General features: G+C 48.6%; 1 protein-coding gene across 6 annotated transcripts in view; it reads left to right on the top strand.

Annotated features, from left to right (window-relative positions):
• mpp7a (MAGUK p55 scaffold protein 7a) overlaps positions 1–16,115 on the top strand; it is a 339,487-nt gene that overhangs the window by 181,647 nt on the left and 141,725 nt on the right. For all 6 annotated transcript variants that reach the window (XM_014157501.2, XM_045702141.1, XM_014157503.2 and 3 more), the window contains 2 exons: positions 646–726; positions 8,448–8,579. In XM_014157501.2, the coding sequence (XP_014012976.1) occupies positions 646–726; positions 8,448–8,579 (213 nt within the window). The remainder of the gene's footprint in view (positions 1–645; positions 727–8,447; positions 8,580–16,115) is intronic.

Raw genomic sequence — 16,115 nt, 5'->3', positions numbered from 1 at the left:
CTACACTGTGAATGTTTACACGGTGTGTTCAATAAAGATATGAACATGTATAATTGTTTGTGTGTTATTTGTTTAAGCAGACTGTGTTTGTCTATTGTTGTGACTTAGATGAAGATCAGATCAAATTTGATGACCAATTTATGCAGAAATCCAGGTAATTCCAAAGGGTTCACATACTTTTTCTTGTCACTGTAGATAGCTACCAAGAACTTTCCAATACACTTTCAGACAACAAACTTTTCAAACAAACAAAACAGCTCTTCCTTGTCCTGAGTGCGGGCCTAAGTTCATCTTTCAGTCACCCACGTGGGTATATGCTTCTAAAAACCAATGAGGAGATGGGAGAGGCCGGACTTGCAGCGCTTTGAGTGTCACAAATAGAACCGATTTTCTATTTTAGCGCCTGGCCACGCTGACGCCCGCGAGCAGTGTGGGTGAAATGATTGAATAACATGTATGTGTACATTTATTTAGCATCGCACGCGACCTGTCCGGTTTGGTCAGCATGTTAGTCTGTTGTGCTGTATGACTGTCTCGTTATCACTTGACTATATTAATGCTAACAGACACTCTCTCTCTTCCTCTCTCTCTCTCTCTCTTTCACTCTCTTTCAATTCTCTCACTCACTCACTCACTCACTCTCAGCTGTCTGAGGAACTGCAGGGTAAAAGTGCCAGTGAAGAGATCAGCGAGCTGCTCAATCTACTGGCTAAACCCCACGTCAAGGTAAGACGCACACAAACACGCACACACTATTTCCCTCGCTCTCTAACTCTATCTCCCTTACCAACTTCACACAGAACACACCCATTCACTCCATACCCCATCCTTCTACATGGTACTCAGAACACACCCAGTCACTCCATACCCCATCCTTCTACATGGTACTCAGAACACACCCAGTCACTCCATACCCCATCCTTCTACATGGTACTCAGAACACACCTGTTCACTCCATATTCCATCCTTCTACATGGTACTCAGAACACACCTGTTCACTCCATATTCCATCCTTCTACCTGGTACACAGAACACACCCAGTCACTCCATATTCCATCCTTCTACATGGTACTCAGAACACACCTGTTCACTCCATATTCCATCCTTCTACCTGGTACACAGAACACACCCAGTCACTCCATATTCCATCCTTCTACATGGTACTCAGAACACACCTGTTCACTCCATATTCCATCCTTCTACATGGTACTCAGAACACACCCAGTCACTCCATACCCCATCCTTCTACATGGTACTCAGAACACACCCAGTCACTCCATACCCCATCCTTCTACATGGTACTCAGAACACAGCCAGTCACTCCATACCCCATCCTTCTACATGGTACTCAGAACACACCTGTTCACTCCATATTCCATCCTTCTACATGGTACTCAGAACACACCTGTTCACTCCATATTCCATCCTTCTACATGGTACTCAGAACACACCTGTTCACTCCATATTCCATCCTTCTACATGGTACTCAGAACACACCCAGTCACTCCATATTCCATCCTTCTACATGGTACTCAGAACACACCTGTTCACTCCATACCCCATCCTTCTACATGGTACTCAGAACACACCTGTTCACTCCATATTCCATCCTTCTACATGGTACTCAGAACACACATGTTCACTCCATATTCCATCCTTCTACATGGTACTCAGAACACACCCAGTCACTCCATATTCCATCCTTCTGCATGGTACTCAGAACACACCTGTTCACTCCATACCCCATCCTTCTACATGGTACTCAGAACACACCCAGTCACTCCATATTCCATCCTTCTACATGGTACTCAGAACACACCTGTTCACTCCATATTCCATCCTTCTACATGGTACTCAGAACACACCCATTCACTCCATATTCCATCCTTCTACATGGTACTCAGAACACACCTGTTCACTCCATATTCCATCCTTCTACATGGTACTCAGAACACACCCAGTCACTCCATATTCCATCCTTCTACATGGTACTCAGAACACACCTGTTCACTCCATATTCCATCCTTCTACATGGTACTCAGAACACACCCAGTCACTCCATATTCCATCCTTCTACATGGTACTCAGAACACACCCAGTCACTCCATACCCCATCCTTCTACATGGTACTCAGAACACACCTGTTCACTCCATATTCCATCCTTCTACATGGTACTCACAACACACCCAGTCACTCCATATTCCATCCTTCTACATGGTACTCAGAACACACCCAGTCACTCCATACCCCATCCTTCTACATGGTACTCAGAACACACCCAGTCACTCCATACCCCATCCTTCTACATGGTACTCAGAACACACCTGTTCACTCCATATTCCATCCTTCTACATGGTACTCAGAACACACCTGTTCACTCCATATTCCATCCTTCTACATGGTACTCAGAACACACCCAGTCACTCCATATTCCATCCTTCTACATGGTACTCAGAACACACCTGTTCACTCCATATTCCATCCTTCTACATGGTACTCAGAACACACCTGTTCACTCCATATTCCATCCTTCTACATGGTACTCAGAACACACCCAGTCACTCCATATTCCATCCTTCTACATGGTACTCAGAACACACCCAGTCACTCCATACCCCATCCTTCTACATGGTACTCAGAACACACCTATTCAGTCCATATTCCATCCTTCTACATGGTACTCACAACACACCCAGTCACTCCATATTCCATCCTTCTACATGGTACTCAGAACACACCCAGTCACTCCATACCCCATCCTTCTACATGGTACTCAGAACACACCCAGTCACTCCATATTCCATCCTTCTGCATGGTACTCAGTCAATCTTGCATTCATGCATTATTTCTCCCGTCTTCCTCCAACAATGACATCACGTCCTAGCTGTGCTGTAGGTTCTGTCCGAAATGGTGCCCTATTCCCTATATAGTGCATTACTTTTGACCAGGGCCCTGGTCACTATATAGGGTATAGGGCACCATTTGGGACGCATCCGTAGGTTCCTCAGGAGGTTGGTGGCACCTTAATTGGGGAGGACGGGCTGTTAGTGGAATGGTATCAAACACATGGTTTCCATGGTTTCCAGGTGTTTGTTGCCACTCCATTCCAGCCATTAGTATGAGCCGTCCTCCCCTCAGCAGCCTCCTGTGTCCTCTCTATGATACATGACTTCTCTGTTCCTCCACAGGTCAGCCAGATGATATCACACCAACAGATACAGCACTTCTTCAAGCTTTTAAAGGCATATTATTTCTTCTTTTCTCTCCTTTTAACAATTCTCTGGCTGCTGTCTCTCTCTTGTTAGACGTAAATCTCAAACGTTAGATGATCATGCAGACCGCAGGTGTTTGTGTGTGTGTAAATGCAGGTGTTTGTGTGTGTGTGTGTGTGTGTGTGTGTGTGTGTGTGTGTGTGTGTGTGTGTGTGTGTGTGTGTGTGTGTGTGTGTGTGTGTGTGCGTGTAAATGCAGGTGTGTGTGTGCGTGTGTGTGTGCGTGTAAATGCAGGTGTGTGTGTGTGTGTGTGTGTGCGTGTGTGTAAATGCAGGTGTTTGTGTGTGTGCGCAGGTGTTTGTGTGCGTGTGTGACTGGTGAGAGGTTTGGAGAGACCCCTTAGATATGACTCAGGCCGTCACACTGTCAGACAGACAGAACGTTGCCAGAAAAACAAACCTTGGAGCTCTGCCTCTGTCTCCATCATGTCAAACAGCAGGACAGAGAGAGAACAGTTACAAGATGAATAGAGTCAGATAGACCCCCTCACACTGAACATCAGGGGAATCCTGTGTGTGTGTGTGTGTGTGTGTGTGTGTGTGTGTGTGTGTGTGTGTGTGTGTGTGTGTGTGTGTGTGTGTGTGTGTGTGTGTGTGTGAATTCATCATAACTGCAGTCTGTCTGTTAGAGGGAGTGCTGCGTGCTTCACTATGCTGCGGCTTTGTCTCAAATGGCTCCCTATATAGTGCCTTGGGCACTATTAGGGCCTTCCTGTATTGAGTTGTATGAAATGTATGCATTCACTACTGTAAGTCGCTCTGGATAAGAGCGTCTGCTAAATGACTAAAATGTAAAAAAAAAAAAAAATGTAAAAAATGGCTCTGGACAAAAGTAGTGCACTATATAGGGAATAGAGTGTCATTTGGGATGTAAAAAGATCTCGTTTTTCTCTATCAACTCCAAAGGGACGTGCCCTAGTCTCGACGGCTCATTGAGGACTCTCTTCTGCCGCGGAGCGTGCCGGTGTCAGCACACCTCCGTTTATTGGGGTCTGATAGAGTTTGCAGCGGAGGTTGTTTTACGGCCCAGCATCGAACCATCTCAGGGGAGCTCTCTCTCTCTCCTCGTAGAAAGTCATCGTTCATTAGGGCCGACCGCTCCGGAGGAAGGAGAGATGAGAGACTGAGACGGGGGAGTGGTCCAAGCAATGCACACACGGGGACACACACACATTCCGCCTCCGCCACCAGGGATGCTCGGTGCTGCTAAGTAGGGGCCTCTCCCCTGTCTGTCTCATCTCTCCTTGGTCTGTTCATAGCTACCCTAGTGTACACATACACACACTCCCCCTCCTTCCCTCCACCCTGGCTGGTGTCTGTATGGTTTGGGCCTGGCAGTCTGATAGTTTTAACGCTCCCTGGGTAAACCGTCACGACGACGGTCTTCTAGCATCAAGCAGCAGAAGCACTCGGTCACGATAGATTAACTGCAGCAGCAGCTAGCCAGAGTGCTGGGGGACGGTGGCAGGGGGAACGTTTTGACTGTGACACATTCACTGACTGACTGAGGTTTGGAAGCCGTCTCATTTGAGTGGCTAGTTCTCTATGGCTAGTTCCCTTCCTCCTCCTCTCTCTCACTCTCTGTCTGTCTCTCTCTCTTCCTCCTCCTCACTCTGTCTGTTGATGGCTGGACAGAGATGTGTCCGTTGTACTGGGGCACCGACGCCTACCAAGGTCCGTGTAAATCCCAGTCTGTGTAAAACACGATCAGATGGCTGGGCTCTGAATGGTGTCTCTGTGCGATGGTAACTGTGTCACTCTCCATTATGGCCGAAAGGATCTATTCCTAGGGCAGGACGTAAATCACAGCGTTTTAAAGTGCTTTTCTGCGCACACACGCACATACACACACTCGCCCGCCTCCCCTCCTCTCTCTCCCGTTATGATTCCCAGATGAATAAACAATTTCTGCCCATATTAACCTCCTCAGAAACACTAACATTGACAGTGATGAAAGTGCCAATTATGACAGCTGTCTGTTTCCGGGGTGGGGGGTCTCTGACTCTCTGCCTACCACATCGTTGGGCCAGGGACTTCAGAATAAGAATCTCAATTGGCACCCTACTCCCTACATAGTGCACTACTTTTGACCAGGGTTCATAGGGTTCCAGTAAAAAGTAGTGCACTAGGGAAAAGGATGCCATTTGGTCCTCTCAGGATACCTCCGAGACGGGCTGGGCTCGCCCTGCTTTCAGTACTTTGAGAGCTTGGCGGTATTTGTGTTCATTAGACATAATAGGGATCCTATAAAAACAGATCACTGAGCTTGTCCAAATAAACCTCCTGGTCATTCCTGGCATCTAGCGCTCATTAAACCGGGCTTGTCTGTTGCAGTCCCTTCTCATCCTGCAGAGGCAGACAGTGCTAGGCTGGCACTTAACCCACTGCTCAAGAGGCCCGCTGTGCTGTGTTCTGTTGTGAGAGAATAGTGTTCCATTTGGGACTCAGGCTCGGTCTCGCCATAACCCAGGCTGTATAGGAGGCCCAGCTCCTGCTCCAGCAGAACCATTCAGTTCCAGCAAGGGTATCAGCTCTACATTCAATTAGGAGACACATACATGAACACACACACACACACACACACACACACACACACACACACACACACACACACAGAACACTGACTCTAAAACATAACAGGATCTGCTCACTGCCGTTGACCCAGAAAAATGCTTCCATGCGCTGCCCTGTGTGTGTGTGTGTGTGTGTGTGTGTGTGTGTGTGTGTGTGTGTGTGTGTGTGTCTGTGTCTGTGTGTCTGTGTGTGTGCGCATTCGTCTCTGTGTGTGTGCGCGTTCGTCTCTGTGTGTGTGCGCGTTCGTCTCTGTGTGTTCGTCTCGGTGTGTGTGATTCTGTGTGTGTGAGTATGCGTGTCTCTGTGTGAGTGTGTCAGCAGTCATCACAAGCCAGGGGTCTGCCCTGCCTCTCTGCCCTGCCTCTCTGCCATGTGCTACCTATTAGCCTGGTGCTGTTGATGCTAGTCTCTGCTTGTGATGGGGAGTTTTAACAAGACATTACCGGCCAGGCTGTTACAACCTGTCAGGGGACAGGAGGTGGGGTGAGTGTCAACTAGGACCTGACAGGGGAAGTGGTGGGCATCGATGAGTGGATAGGGATCCAACCGCGGTCTCCAGACTTCCTGATGTTGGAGAGGGAGTATGATAACCTGAGATTAGTAAGGATGTAGAGGAAGCAACACATGGTAGGTCAGTCGCATAAAGGATATTGAGTAGGGGTACGCTATGAAGACTCATACGAAGGCGTACACACACACACACACACACACACACACACACACACACACACACACACACACACACACACACACACACACAAAGGGCTAGGACAGCGAGAGTGGAGGGGGAGTCCTGTGAGACCTGAGGTGAGCTGGGTTAAGGAAGTGGTGTTACGGTAGGGTTGGTCTGTTCCGTGGTTGAAACAGGAACAAGCTGTGATTGGCACATAGTAACAGTCCTTGGTGTTCTTGAGGAACCAGATCAGGTGTTGTGAGTGACAGCGACACCTCACCAAGGGGGGCTGGGGACACTGAATGTGTCTGTCCGTTTGTCTGTCTATCCTCGGAGCCCCCCCAAAAATACTCCGCTCGCGATACAACGCCACATTAAACGTTTTCTCTAACCTCCCAAAAAGAGAAGAAAGGAAGAAAAACGGAAAACGAGATGTGGCCTTAGCAAATCAAGAGAAAGAGAGCGTTCCTCTGAAAATATTTGTAGTGTAATATTTTATTCAGCTCTGAATGGAGCACGATCAGGTGCAGGCTGCTTTAAAACACTGGCTAGTAGAATCAGTGAGTCGGTTATGAGAGAGAGGAGGGAGATGTTTCTGGACCGTAGGGTCATTCAATGAAGGAGAAGAGCAGGCCTGTGTGTATCTGCTGCTGATTAGTCTGACTCAGACTGACTCCCATTGGAGCTGGGGCACATCACACCAGTTCTCTTCCTCCTTCTCTTTCTCCTCTTCCTCCTGTCTCTTCCTGCTCCTCTTTCTCCTATTCCTCTTCCTCCTCCGTCTCCTCCTCCTCTTTCTCCTTTTCCTCTTCCTCCTCCGTCTCCTCCTCCTCTTTCTCCTATTCCTCTTCCTCCTCCGTCTCCTCCTCCTCTTTCTCCTTTTCCTCTTCCTCCTCCGTCTCCTCCTCCTCTTTCTCCTTTTCCTCTTCCTCCTCCGTCTCCTCCTCCTCTTTCTCCTATTCCTCTTCCTCCTCCATCTCCTCTCATCTGGTCTTCTTTAGGAACATCTTGAACGCTGTAGCGCAGTGTGCTCCCATGTCATAAAACAGACTGCTCCTCCCCTCCTCTCTGTCCTCCTCCTCCTCCTCTCTCACCCTCCTCTTTCTGGCGCGTGATTGGACAATGTTTTTTATTTCGTGGAAAAAACGGCGCGTTTCCAGCAGCATTTGGAGAGGACACAGAGCCGTTAAATAGTTTGAAAAATGACTCTGAATGCGATCATTCTCGTCTGTGTCGTCCCGTTTTTTCTCGCTCTGCTGCTGCCTGTGAGAGTGTGAAATATGTGAGGCCGCTGAGAACTTCATTACTTTGCTCCTTGCTCTGTCTGTTGCTGAACATCAGCTAGCTAGCGTTCCCGTGGGAGCAGTCCCGACACACACGCACGCACGCACGCACGCACGCACGCACGCACGCACGCACGCACGCACACACACACACACACACACACACACACACAGACACACACACACACTGGTCCTCCATTCCTCTGTCCTCCTTAACATCCCCCATGATTCATAGCGTCTCAGCGTGGCCTCGGGACGAGCGGCGCTAACCTCCTTTAATCAGGAAGATCTATGAGCAGACTGAGCCTTAATGGCAATTAACACATGTAGATAGAATAACGGGAGCTTAACCAAATCAAATCCATCATCAGACACAGCCATTCATAACGTTCTGAGGAGGGACTTCCTCCCTTCTTTGTTTCTGTCTGCCTTTTCTCTCACTCTAGTTGAAAGGGCCTCTGCGTATTGTAGGAGTTCTCTGTATACTGTTGTTAACTGCACATTGTCTCCGTCTAGGGATGTAGGCTTTGTGTCGTGCATGGTAACCCTAATCCTCCTCTTTCCTCTCCCTCTGCCCCCTCTATCGCTCTCCTCCCTTCTTTTCTCTCCTCTCCTCCTTTATCCTCCTCTTCTTCTTCTCCGTAGAGTCTTCTGTCTGTCCATGACACGGTGGCCCAGAAGAATTACGACCCCGAGCTGCCTCCGCTGCCCGATGACATCGATGATGACGAGGTCTCAGTGAAGATCATACGGCTGGTCAAGAACAAGGAGCCTCTCGTAAGTCCCCCTCACAAATCTCGCCAAAACGACAACAGGTTCCCTGTGTTCTTCAATGACCAGTAGTCAGTGTGAGATGGTGCTACTCTGTATCTGACGTCTGGAGAACCAGATGAGACCACTCTGTAACAGTACTGGACTGGTACTCCCATCGTTTCTGTGTACTGTTCTGTAAGTCAGTCTGGCCCATGAACAGTATCTGGCTTGGTTTCCTCCCTTGTGGTGTTCCCTCATGGCGCTCCCAGCTCACGTCCGCACGGCAATGTCTGACCTCAACAAGAGCATCAGTAGCAGCAGCATGGCCTGCATCCCAAGTGGCATCCTATTCCCTACATAGTGCACTACTTTTGACCAGAGACCTATTGGCCCTGTTCAAAAATGGTTCACTGCAAAGAGAATAGGGGGCCATTTGGGATGGGGCCATTTGGGATGCGGCCATGGTTTTGGCCTTGTTCCCTTTCTCACTCTCATCCTTTACTTCCTGGGTGGCTGCTCCAGTTCCTTCTCTCCACTCTGACAGACATACCACACATTCCCCTGATCTTCTCTCTCGCTCTCTCGCTCTCTCGCTCTCTCTCTCGCCGCTGCTGTCTAACAGCCACTCCTCTATGTGGTCAACTGGCACGTCTGGTCTCTCACCCCCTCCTCTCTTTCCCTCTCATCTCTTGATCTCCATCCTTCTCTTCCTCTTTCTCTCTCTACTGTTCTTTCTCTCTCATACATATGTATATATATATCCCTGTCCTGAACTCAGTGTCCTGCCTGGCTTGACAGTTCTCTTCCTGTCCCTCCCCTCTCTGGGCTGATGGCCTGTCACAGAGCTCTGTCATCAGAACGCCGCCCTTTGTTGTGTGTGTGGAGGCCATGACCCTGTTTTGATCTGGTCTGTGCGTGTAACAGTGCTCTCCTGTTTTGACTGGTTTAGCTCTATTTTGAGGTTCCATTGGCTCTCGGCCTGCCCGGCGCCACACCACCCCCCTCCCCCCTAACCACACCCCAGGGAACCGGAGAGGAATGGAACACACCTAAAGTAATTTGGGGTTCCAGAACTGGAGTCTCCAACCTTCTCCTTCCATGTTCCACTGGCTGGCTATTGTAATAAGTGGCATTCACTTCACTCAGTCAGCCCTGGCTCTGGAATGTCCTCTAGGTCCTTATTGTTTTAGCTGTGCTACTATAGCCCAAACTACTACTACTACTACTATTACTACTACTATAGCCCAAACTACAACTACAACTACTACTATTACTACTACTATAGCCCAAACTACTACTACTATAGCCCAAACTACTACTACTACTACTACTACTACTACTACTATAACCCAAACTACTACTACTATTACTACTACTATAGCCCAAACTACTACTACTACTACTATTACTACTACTATAGCCCAAACTACTACTACTACTACTACTACTACTACTATAGCCCAAACTACTACTACTACTACTATTACTACTACTATAGCCCAAACTACAACTACAACTACTACTACTACTATTACTACTACTATAGCCCAAACTACTACTACTATAGCCCAAACTACTACTACTACTACTACTACTATAACCCAAACTACTACTACTATTACTACTACTATAGCCCAAACTACTACTACTATTACTACTACTATAGCCCAAACTACTACTACTACTACTACTACTATTACTACTACTATAGCCCAAACTACAACTACAACTACTACTACTACTACTATTACTACTACTATAGCCCAAACTACTACTACTATTACTACTACTATAGCCCAAACTACTACTACTACTACTACTACTACTACTACTACTACTACTACTACTATAACCCAAACTACTACTACTATTACTACTACTATAGCCCAAACTGCTACTACTACTATTACTACTACTATAGCCCAAACAACAACTACTACTACTATTACTACTACTATAGCCCAAACTACTACTACTACTACTACTACTATAGCACAAACTACTACTACTACTACTACTACTACTACTACTACTACTACTACTATAGCCCAAACTACTATTACTACTACTATAGCCCAAACTACTACTACTACTACTACTATTACTACTACTATAGCCCAAACTGATACTACTATTACTACTACTATAGCCCAAACTACTACTACTACTATAGCCCAAACTACTACTACTACTACTATTACTACTACTATAGCCCAAACAACTACTACTACTACTATTACTACTACTATAGCCCAAACTACTACTACTACTACTACTACTATAGCCCAAACTACTACTACTACTACTATTACTACTACTATAGCCCAAACTACTACTACTACTACTACTATTACTACTACTATAGCCCAAACTACTACTACTATTACTACTACTACTATAGCCCAAACTGCTACTACTACTACTATTACTACTACTATAGCCCAAACTACTACTACTACTATTACTACTACTATAGCCCAAACTACTACTACTACTACTACTATTACTACTACTATAGCCCAAACTACTACTACTACTACTATTACTACTACTATAGCCCAAACTACTACTATTACTACTATTACTACTACTATAGCCCAAACTACTACTACTACTACTACTACTACTACTACTATTACTACTACTATAGCCCAAACTACTACTACTATTACTACTACTATAGCCCAAACTACTACTACTACTACTATTACTATTACTATAGCCCATACTACTACTACTACTACTACTACTACTACTACTATTACTACTACTATAGCCCAAACTACTACTACTACTACTATTACTACTACTATAGCCCAAACTGCTACTACTAATATTACTACTACTGTAGCCCAAACTCCTACTGCTGCTACTATAGCCCAAACAACTACTACTACTATTACTACTACTATAGCCCAAACTACTACTACTACTAATACTATTACTACCACTATAGCCCAAACTACTACTACTGCTGCTACTTTTGCCCAAACAACTACTACTATAGCCCAAACTACTACTACTATTACTACTAATATAGCCCAAACTGCTACTACTATTACTACTACTATAGCCCAAACTACTACTGCTGCTATTATTACTACTACTATAGCCCAAACTACGACTACTACTACTATAGCCCAAACTACTACTGCTACTACTACTATTACTACTACTACTATAGCCCAAACTACTACTATTACTACTACTATAGCCCAAACTACTACTGCTAATACTACTATTACTACTACTACTATAGCCCAAACTGCTACTGCTACTACTATAGCCCAAACTACTACTGCTACTATTACTACTACTATAGCCCAAACAACTGCTACTATTACTACTACTATAGCCCAAACAACTGCTACTACTACTATAGCCCAAACTACTACTACTACTATTACAACTACTACTATAGCCCAAACAACTACTACTACTATTACAACTACTACTATAGCCCAAACAACTACTACTACTATTACTACTACTATAGCCCAAACTACTATTACTACTACTATAGCCCAAACTACTATTACATTTACATTTAAGTCATTTAGCAGACGCTCTTATCCAGAGCGACTTACAAATTGGTGCATTCACCTTATAATATCCAGTGGAACAACCACTTTACAATAGTGCATCTAAATCTTTTAAGGGGGGGGTTAGAAGGATTACTTTATCCTATCCCAGGTATTCCTTGAAGAGGTGGGGTTTCAGGTGTCTCCGGAAGGTGGTGATTGACTCCGCTGTCCTGGCGTCGTGAGGGAGCTTGTTCCACCATTGGGGTGCCAGAGCAGCGAACAGTTTTGACTGGGCTGAGCGGGAACTGTGCTTCCTCAGAGGTAGGGAGACGAGCAGGCCAGAGGTGGATGAACGGAGTGCCCTTGTTTGGGTGTAGGGCCTGATCAGAGCCTGAAGGTACGGAGGTGCCGTTCCCCTCACAGCTCCGTAGGCAAGCACCATGGTCTTGTAGCGGATGCGAGCTTCGACTGGAAGCCAGTGGAGAGAGCGGAGGAGCGGGGTGACGTGAGAGAACTTGGGAAGGTTGAACACCAGACGGGCTGCGGCGTTCTGGATGAGTTGTAGGGGTTTAATGGCACAGGCAGGGAGCCCAGCCAACAGCGAGTTGCAATAATCCAGACGGGAGATGACAAGTGCCTGGATTAGGACCTGCGCCGCTTCCTGTGTGAGGCAGGGTCGTACTCTGCGAATGTTGTAGACCATGAACCTACAGGATCGGGTCACCGCCTTGATGTTGGTGGAGAACGACAGGGTGTTGTCCAGGGTCACGCCAAGGCTCTTAGCACTCTGGGAGGAGGACACAAGGGAGTTGTCAACCGTGATGGCGAGATCATGGAACGGGCAGTCCTTCCCCGGGAGGAAGAGCAGCTCCGTCTTGCCGAGGTTCAGCTTGAGGTGGTGATCCGTCATCCACACTGATATGTCTGCCAGACATGCAGAGATGCGATTCGCCACCTGGTTGTCAGAAGGGGAAAGGAGAAGATTAATTGTGTGTCATCTGCATAGCAATGATATGAGAGACCATGTGAGGATATGACAGAGCCAAGTGACTTGGTGTATAGCGAGAATAGGAGTGGGCCAAGAACAGAGCCCTGGGGGACACCAGTGGTGAGAGCACGTGGTGCGGAGACAGATTCTCGCCACGCCACCTGGTAGGAGCGACCTGTCAGGTAGGACGCAATCCAAGCGTGGGCGGCGCCGGAGATGCCCAGCTCGGAGAGGGTGGAGAGGAGGATCTGATGGTTCACGGTATCAAAGGCAGCAGATAGGTCTAGAAGGATGAGAGCAGAGGAGAGAGAGTTAGCTTTAGCAGTGCGGAGAGCCTCCGTGACACAGAGAAGAGCAGTCTCAGTTGAATGCCTAGTCTTGAAACCTGACTGATTAGGATCAAGAAGGTCATTCTGAGAGAGATAGCAAGAGAGCTGGCCAAGGACGGCGCGTTCAAGAGTTTTGGAGAGAAAGGAAAGAAGGGATACTGGTCTGTAGTTGTTGACATCGGAGGGATCGAGTGTAGGTTTTTTTCAGAAGGGGTGCAACTCTCGCTCTCTTGAAGACGGAAGGGACGTAGCCAGCGGTCAAGGATGAGTTGATGAGCGAGGTGAGGTAGGGGAGAAGGTCTCCGGAAATGGTCTGGAGAAGAGAGGAGGGGATAGGGTCAAGTGGGCAGGTTGTTGGGCGGCCGGCCGTCACAAGACGCGAGATTTCATCTGGAGAGAGAGGGGAGAAAGAGGTCAAAGCACAGGGTAGGGCAGTGTGAGCAGGACCAGCAGTGTCGTTTGACTTAGCAAACGAGGATCGGATGTCGTCAACCTTCTTTTCAAAATGGTTGACGAAGTCATCCGCAGAGAGGGAGGAGGGGGGGAGGGGAGGAGGATTCAGGAGGGAGGAGAAGGTAGCAAAGAGCTTCCTAGGGTTAGAGGCAGATGCTTGGAGTTTAGAGTGGTAGAAAGTGGCTTTAGCAGCAGAGACAGAAGAGGAAAATGTAGAGAGGAGGGAGTGAAAGGATGCCAGGTCCGCAGGGAGGCGAGTTTTCCTCCATTTCCGCTCGGCTGCCCGGAGCCCTGTTCTGTGAGCTCGCAGTAAGTCGTCGAGCCACGGAGCAGGAGGGGAGGACCGAGCCGGCCTGGAGGATAGGGGACAGAGGAAATCAAAGGATGCAGAGAGGGAGGAGAGGAGGGTTGAGGAGGCAGAATCAGGAGATAGGTTGGAGAAGGTTTGAGCAGAGGGAAGAGATGATAGGATGGAAGAGGAGAGAGTAGCGGAGAGAGAGAGCGAAGGTTGGGACGGCGCAATACCATCCGAGTAGGGGCAGAGTGAGAAGTGTTGGATGAGAGCGAGAGGGAAAAGGATACAAGGTAGTGGTCGGAGACTTGGAGGGGAGTTGCAATGAGATTAGTGGAAGAACAGCATCTAGTAAAGATGAGGTCAAGCGTATTGCCTGCCTTGTGGGTAGGGGGGGAAGGTGAGAGGGTGAGGTCGAAAGAGGAGAGGAGTGGAAAGAAGGAGGCAGAGAGGAATGAGTCGAAGGTAGACGTGGGGAGGTTAAAGTCACCCAGAACTGTGAGAGGTGAGCCATCCTCAGGAAAGGAACTTATCAAGGCACTACTACTATTACTACTACTATAGCCCAAACTACTATTACTACTACTATTACTACAACTATAGCCCAAACTACTATTACTACTACTATTACTACTACTATAGCCCAAACTACTACTACTAATATAGCCCAAACTACTACTGCTACTACTACTACTACTACTATAGCCCAAACAACTACTACTACTATTACTACTTCTATAGCCCAAACTACTACTGCTACTACCACTACTGCTGCTACTACCGCTACTACTGCTACTACTGCTGCTGCCGCAACAGCACTTGCTGCTGCTGCTGCGACCGCTCACTGCTGCTGCCTACTGCTGCTAGCTACTGCTGCTGCTGCTACTACTGTTGCTGCAACTACTGCTGCTACTCCTGCTACTGCTGCTGCTGCTGCTGCCACCACTGCTGCAGCAGCAACGCTGCTGGTCACTGCTGCTGCTGCTACTGCTGCTGCTGCTGCAACACGCTGCTGCTGCCACTGCTGCTGCGCACGCTGCTGCCAGCACGCTGCTGCTGCTGCTACCACCGCTGCTGCTGCTGCACAACGCTGCTGCTGCTACCAACGCTGCCGCTAACAGCGGCAACGCTGCTGCTGTTAACCGCTGTTGCCGCTGCTGCTCCTGCTGCTAACACGCTGCTGCCACGGCGGCAACACTGCTGCTGCAACGGCTGTTGCTCCGCGGCTGCTCACTGCTGCTGCAACGCTGCTGCTGCGGCTGCTGCTGCGGCAACAGCGGCGCTGCTGCTGCTGCTACCGCGCTGTTGCCAACACTGCTGCCGCAGCAACACGCTGCTGCTGCTGCTACGCTGTTAGCAACGCTGCTCACTGCTGCTGCTGCTAGCAACGCTGCTGCCCGCAGCGGCGCTGCTGCTGGCTGGCAACGGCAACAACGCTGCTGCTGCTGCTGCTGCGGCTGCTGCAACGCTGCTGCCGCGGCAGCACTGCTGCTGCGACTAGCAACGCTGCTGCCGCTGCTGCTGCTGCTGCCAGCAGCAACGGCGGCGGCAACGCTGCTACAGCACAACGCTGCTGCTGCTCGCTGCTGCTGCTGCTGCACAACTGCTGCAACGCGGCACACGCTGCGGCAACAGCTGCTGCTGCCGGCGGCAACGCTTGCTGCTGCTGCCAACGCTGCTAGCAACGGCTGCTGCTGCTGCTGCTGCTGCTACTGCTGCTGCTGCTGCTGCTGCCAACTGCTGCTGCTGCGACAACGCTGCTGCTGCTGCTACCACGCTGCTGCTGCTGCAACCTGCTGCTGCAGCTGCTGCTAGCAACGCTGCTCGCTGCTGCTGCTACCAACTGCTGCTGCTGCTGCAACGCTGCTGCTGCTGCTGCCAGCTGCTACTGCTGCTGGCAGCAGCGGCGGCAACAGCGGCTGCCGCTGCTGCTGCTGCCACAGCACGCAGCAGCGGCAGCTGCTGCTGCTGCTG

This window comes from Salmo salar, chromosome ssa19, assembly GCF_905237065.1.
Source record: "Salmo salar chromosome ssa19, Ssal_v3.1, whole genome shotgun sequence".
Lineage (NCBI taxonomy): Eukaryota > Metazoa > Chordata > Actinopteri > Salmoniformes > Salmonidae > Salmo > Salmo salar.
Note: the sequence above shows the minus strand (reverse complement) of the source record. Positions and strands in the feature narration are given on the sequence as shown.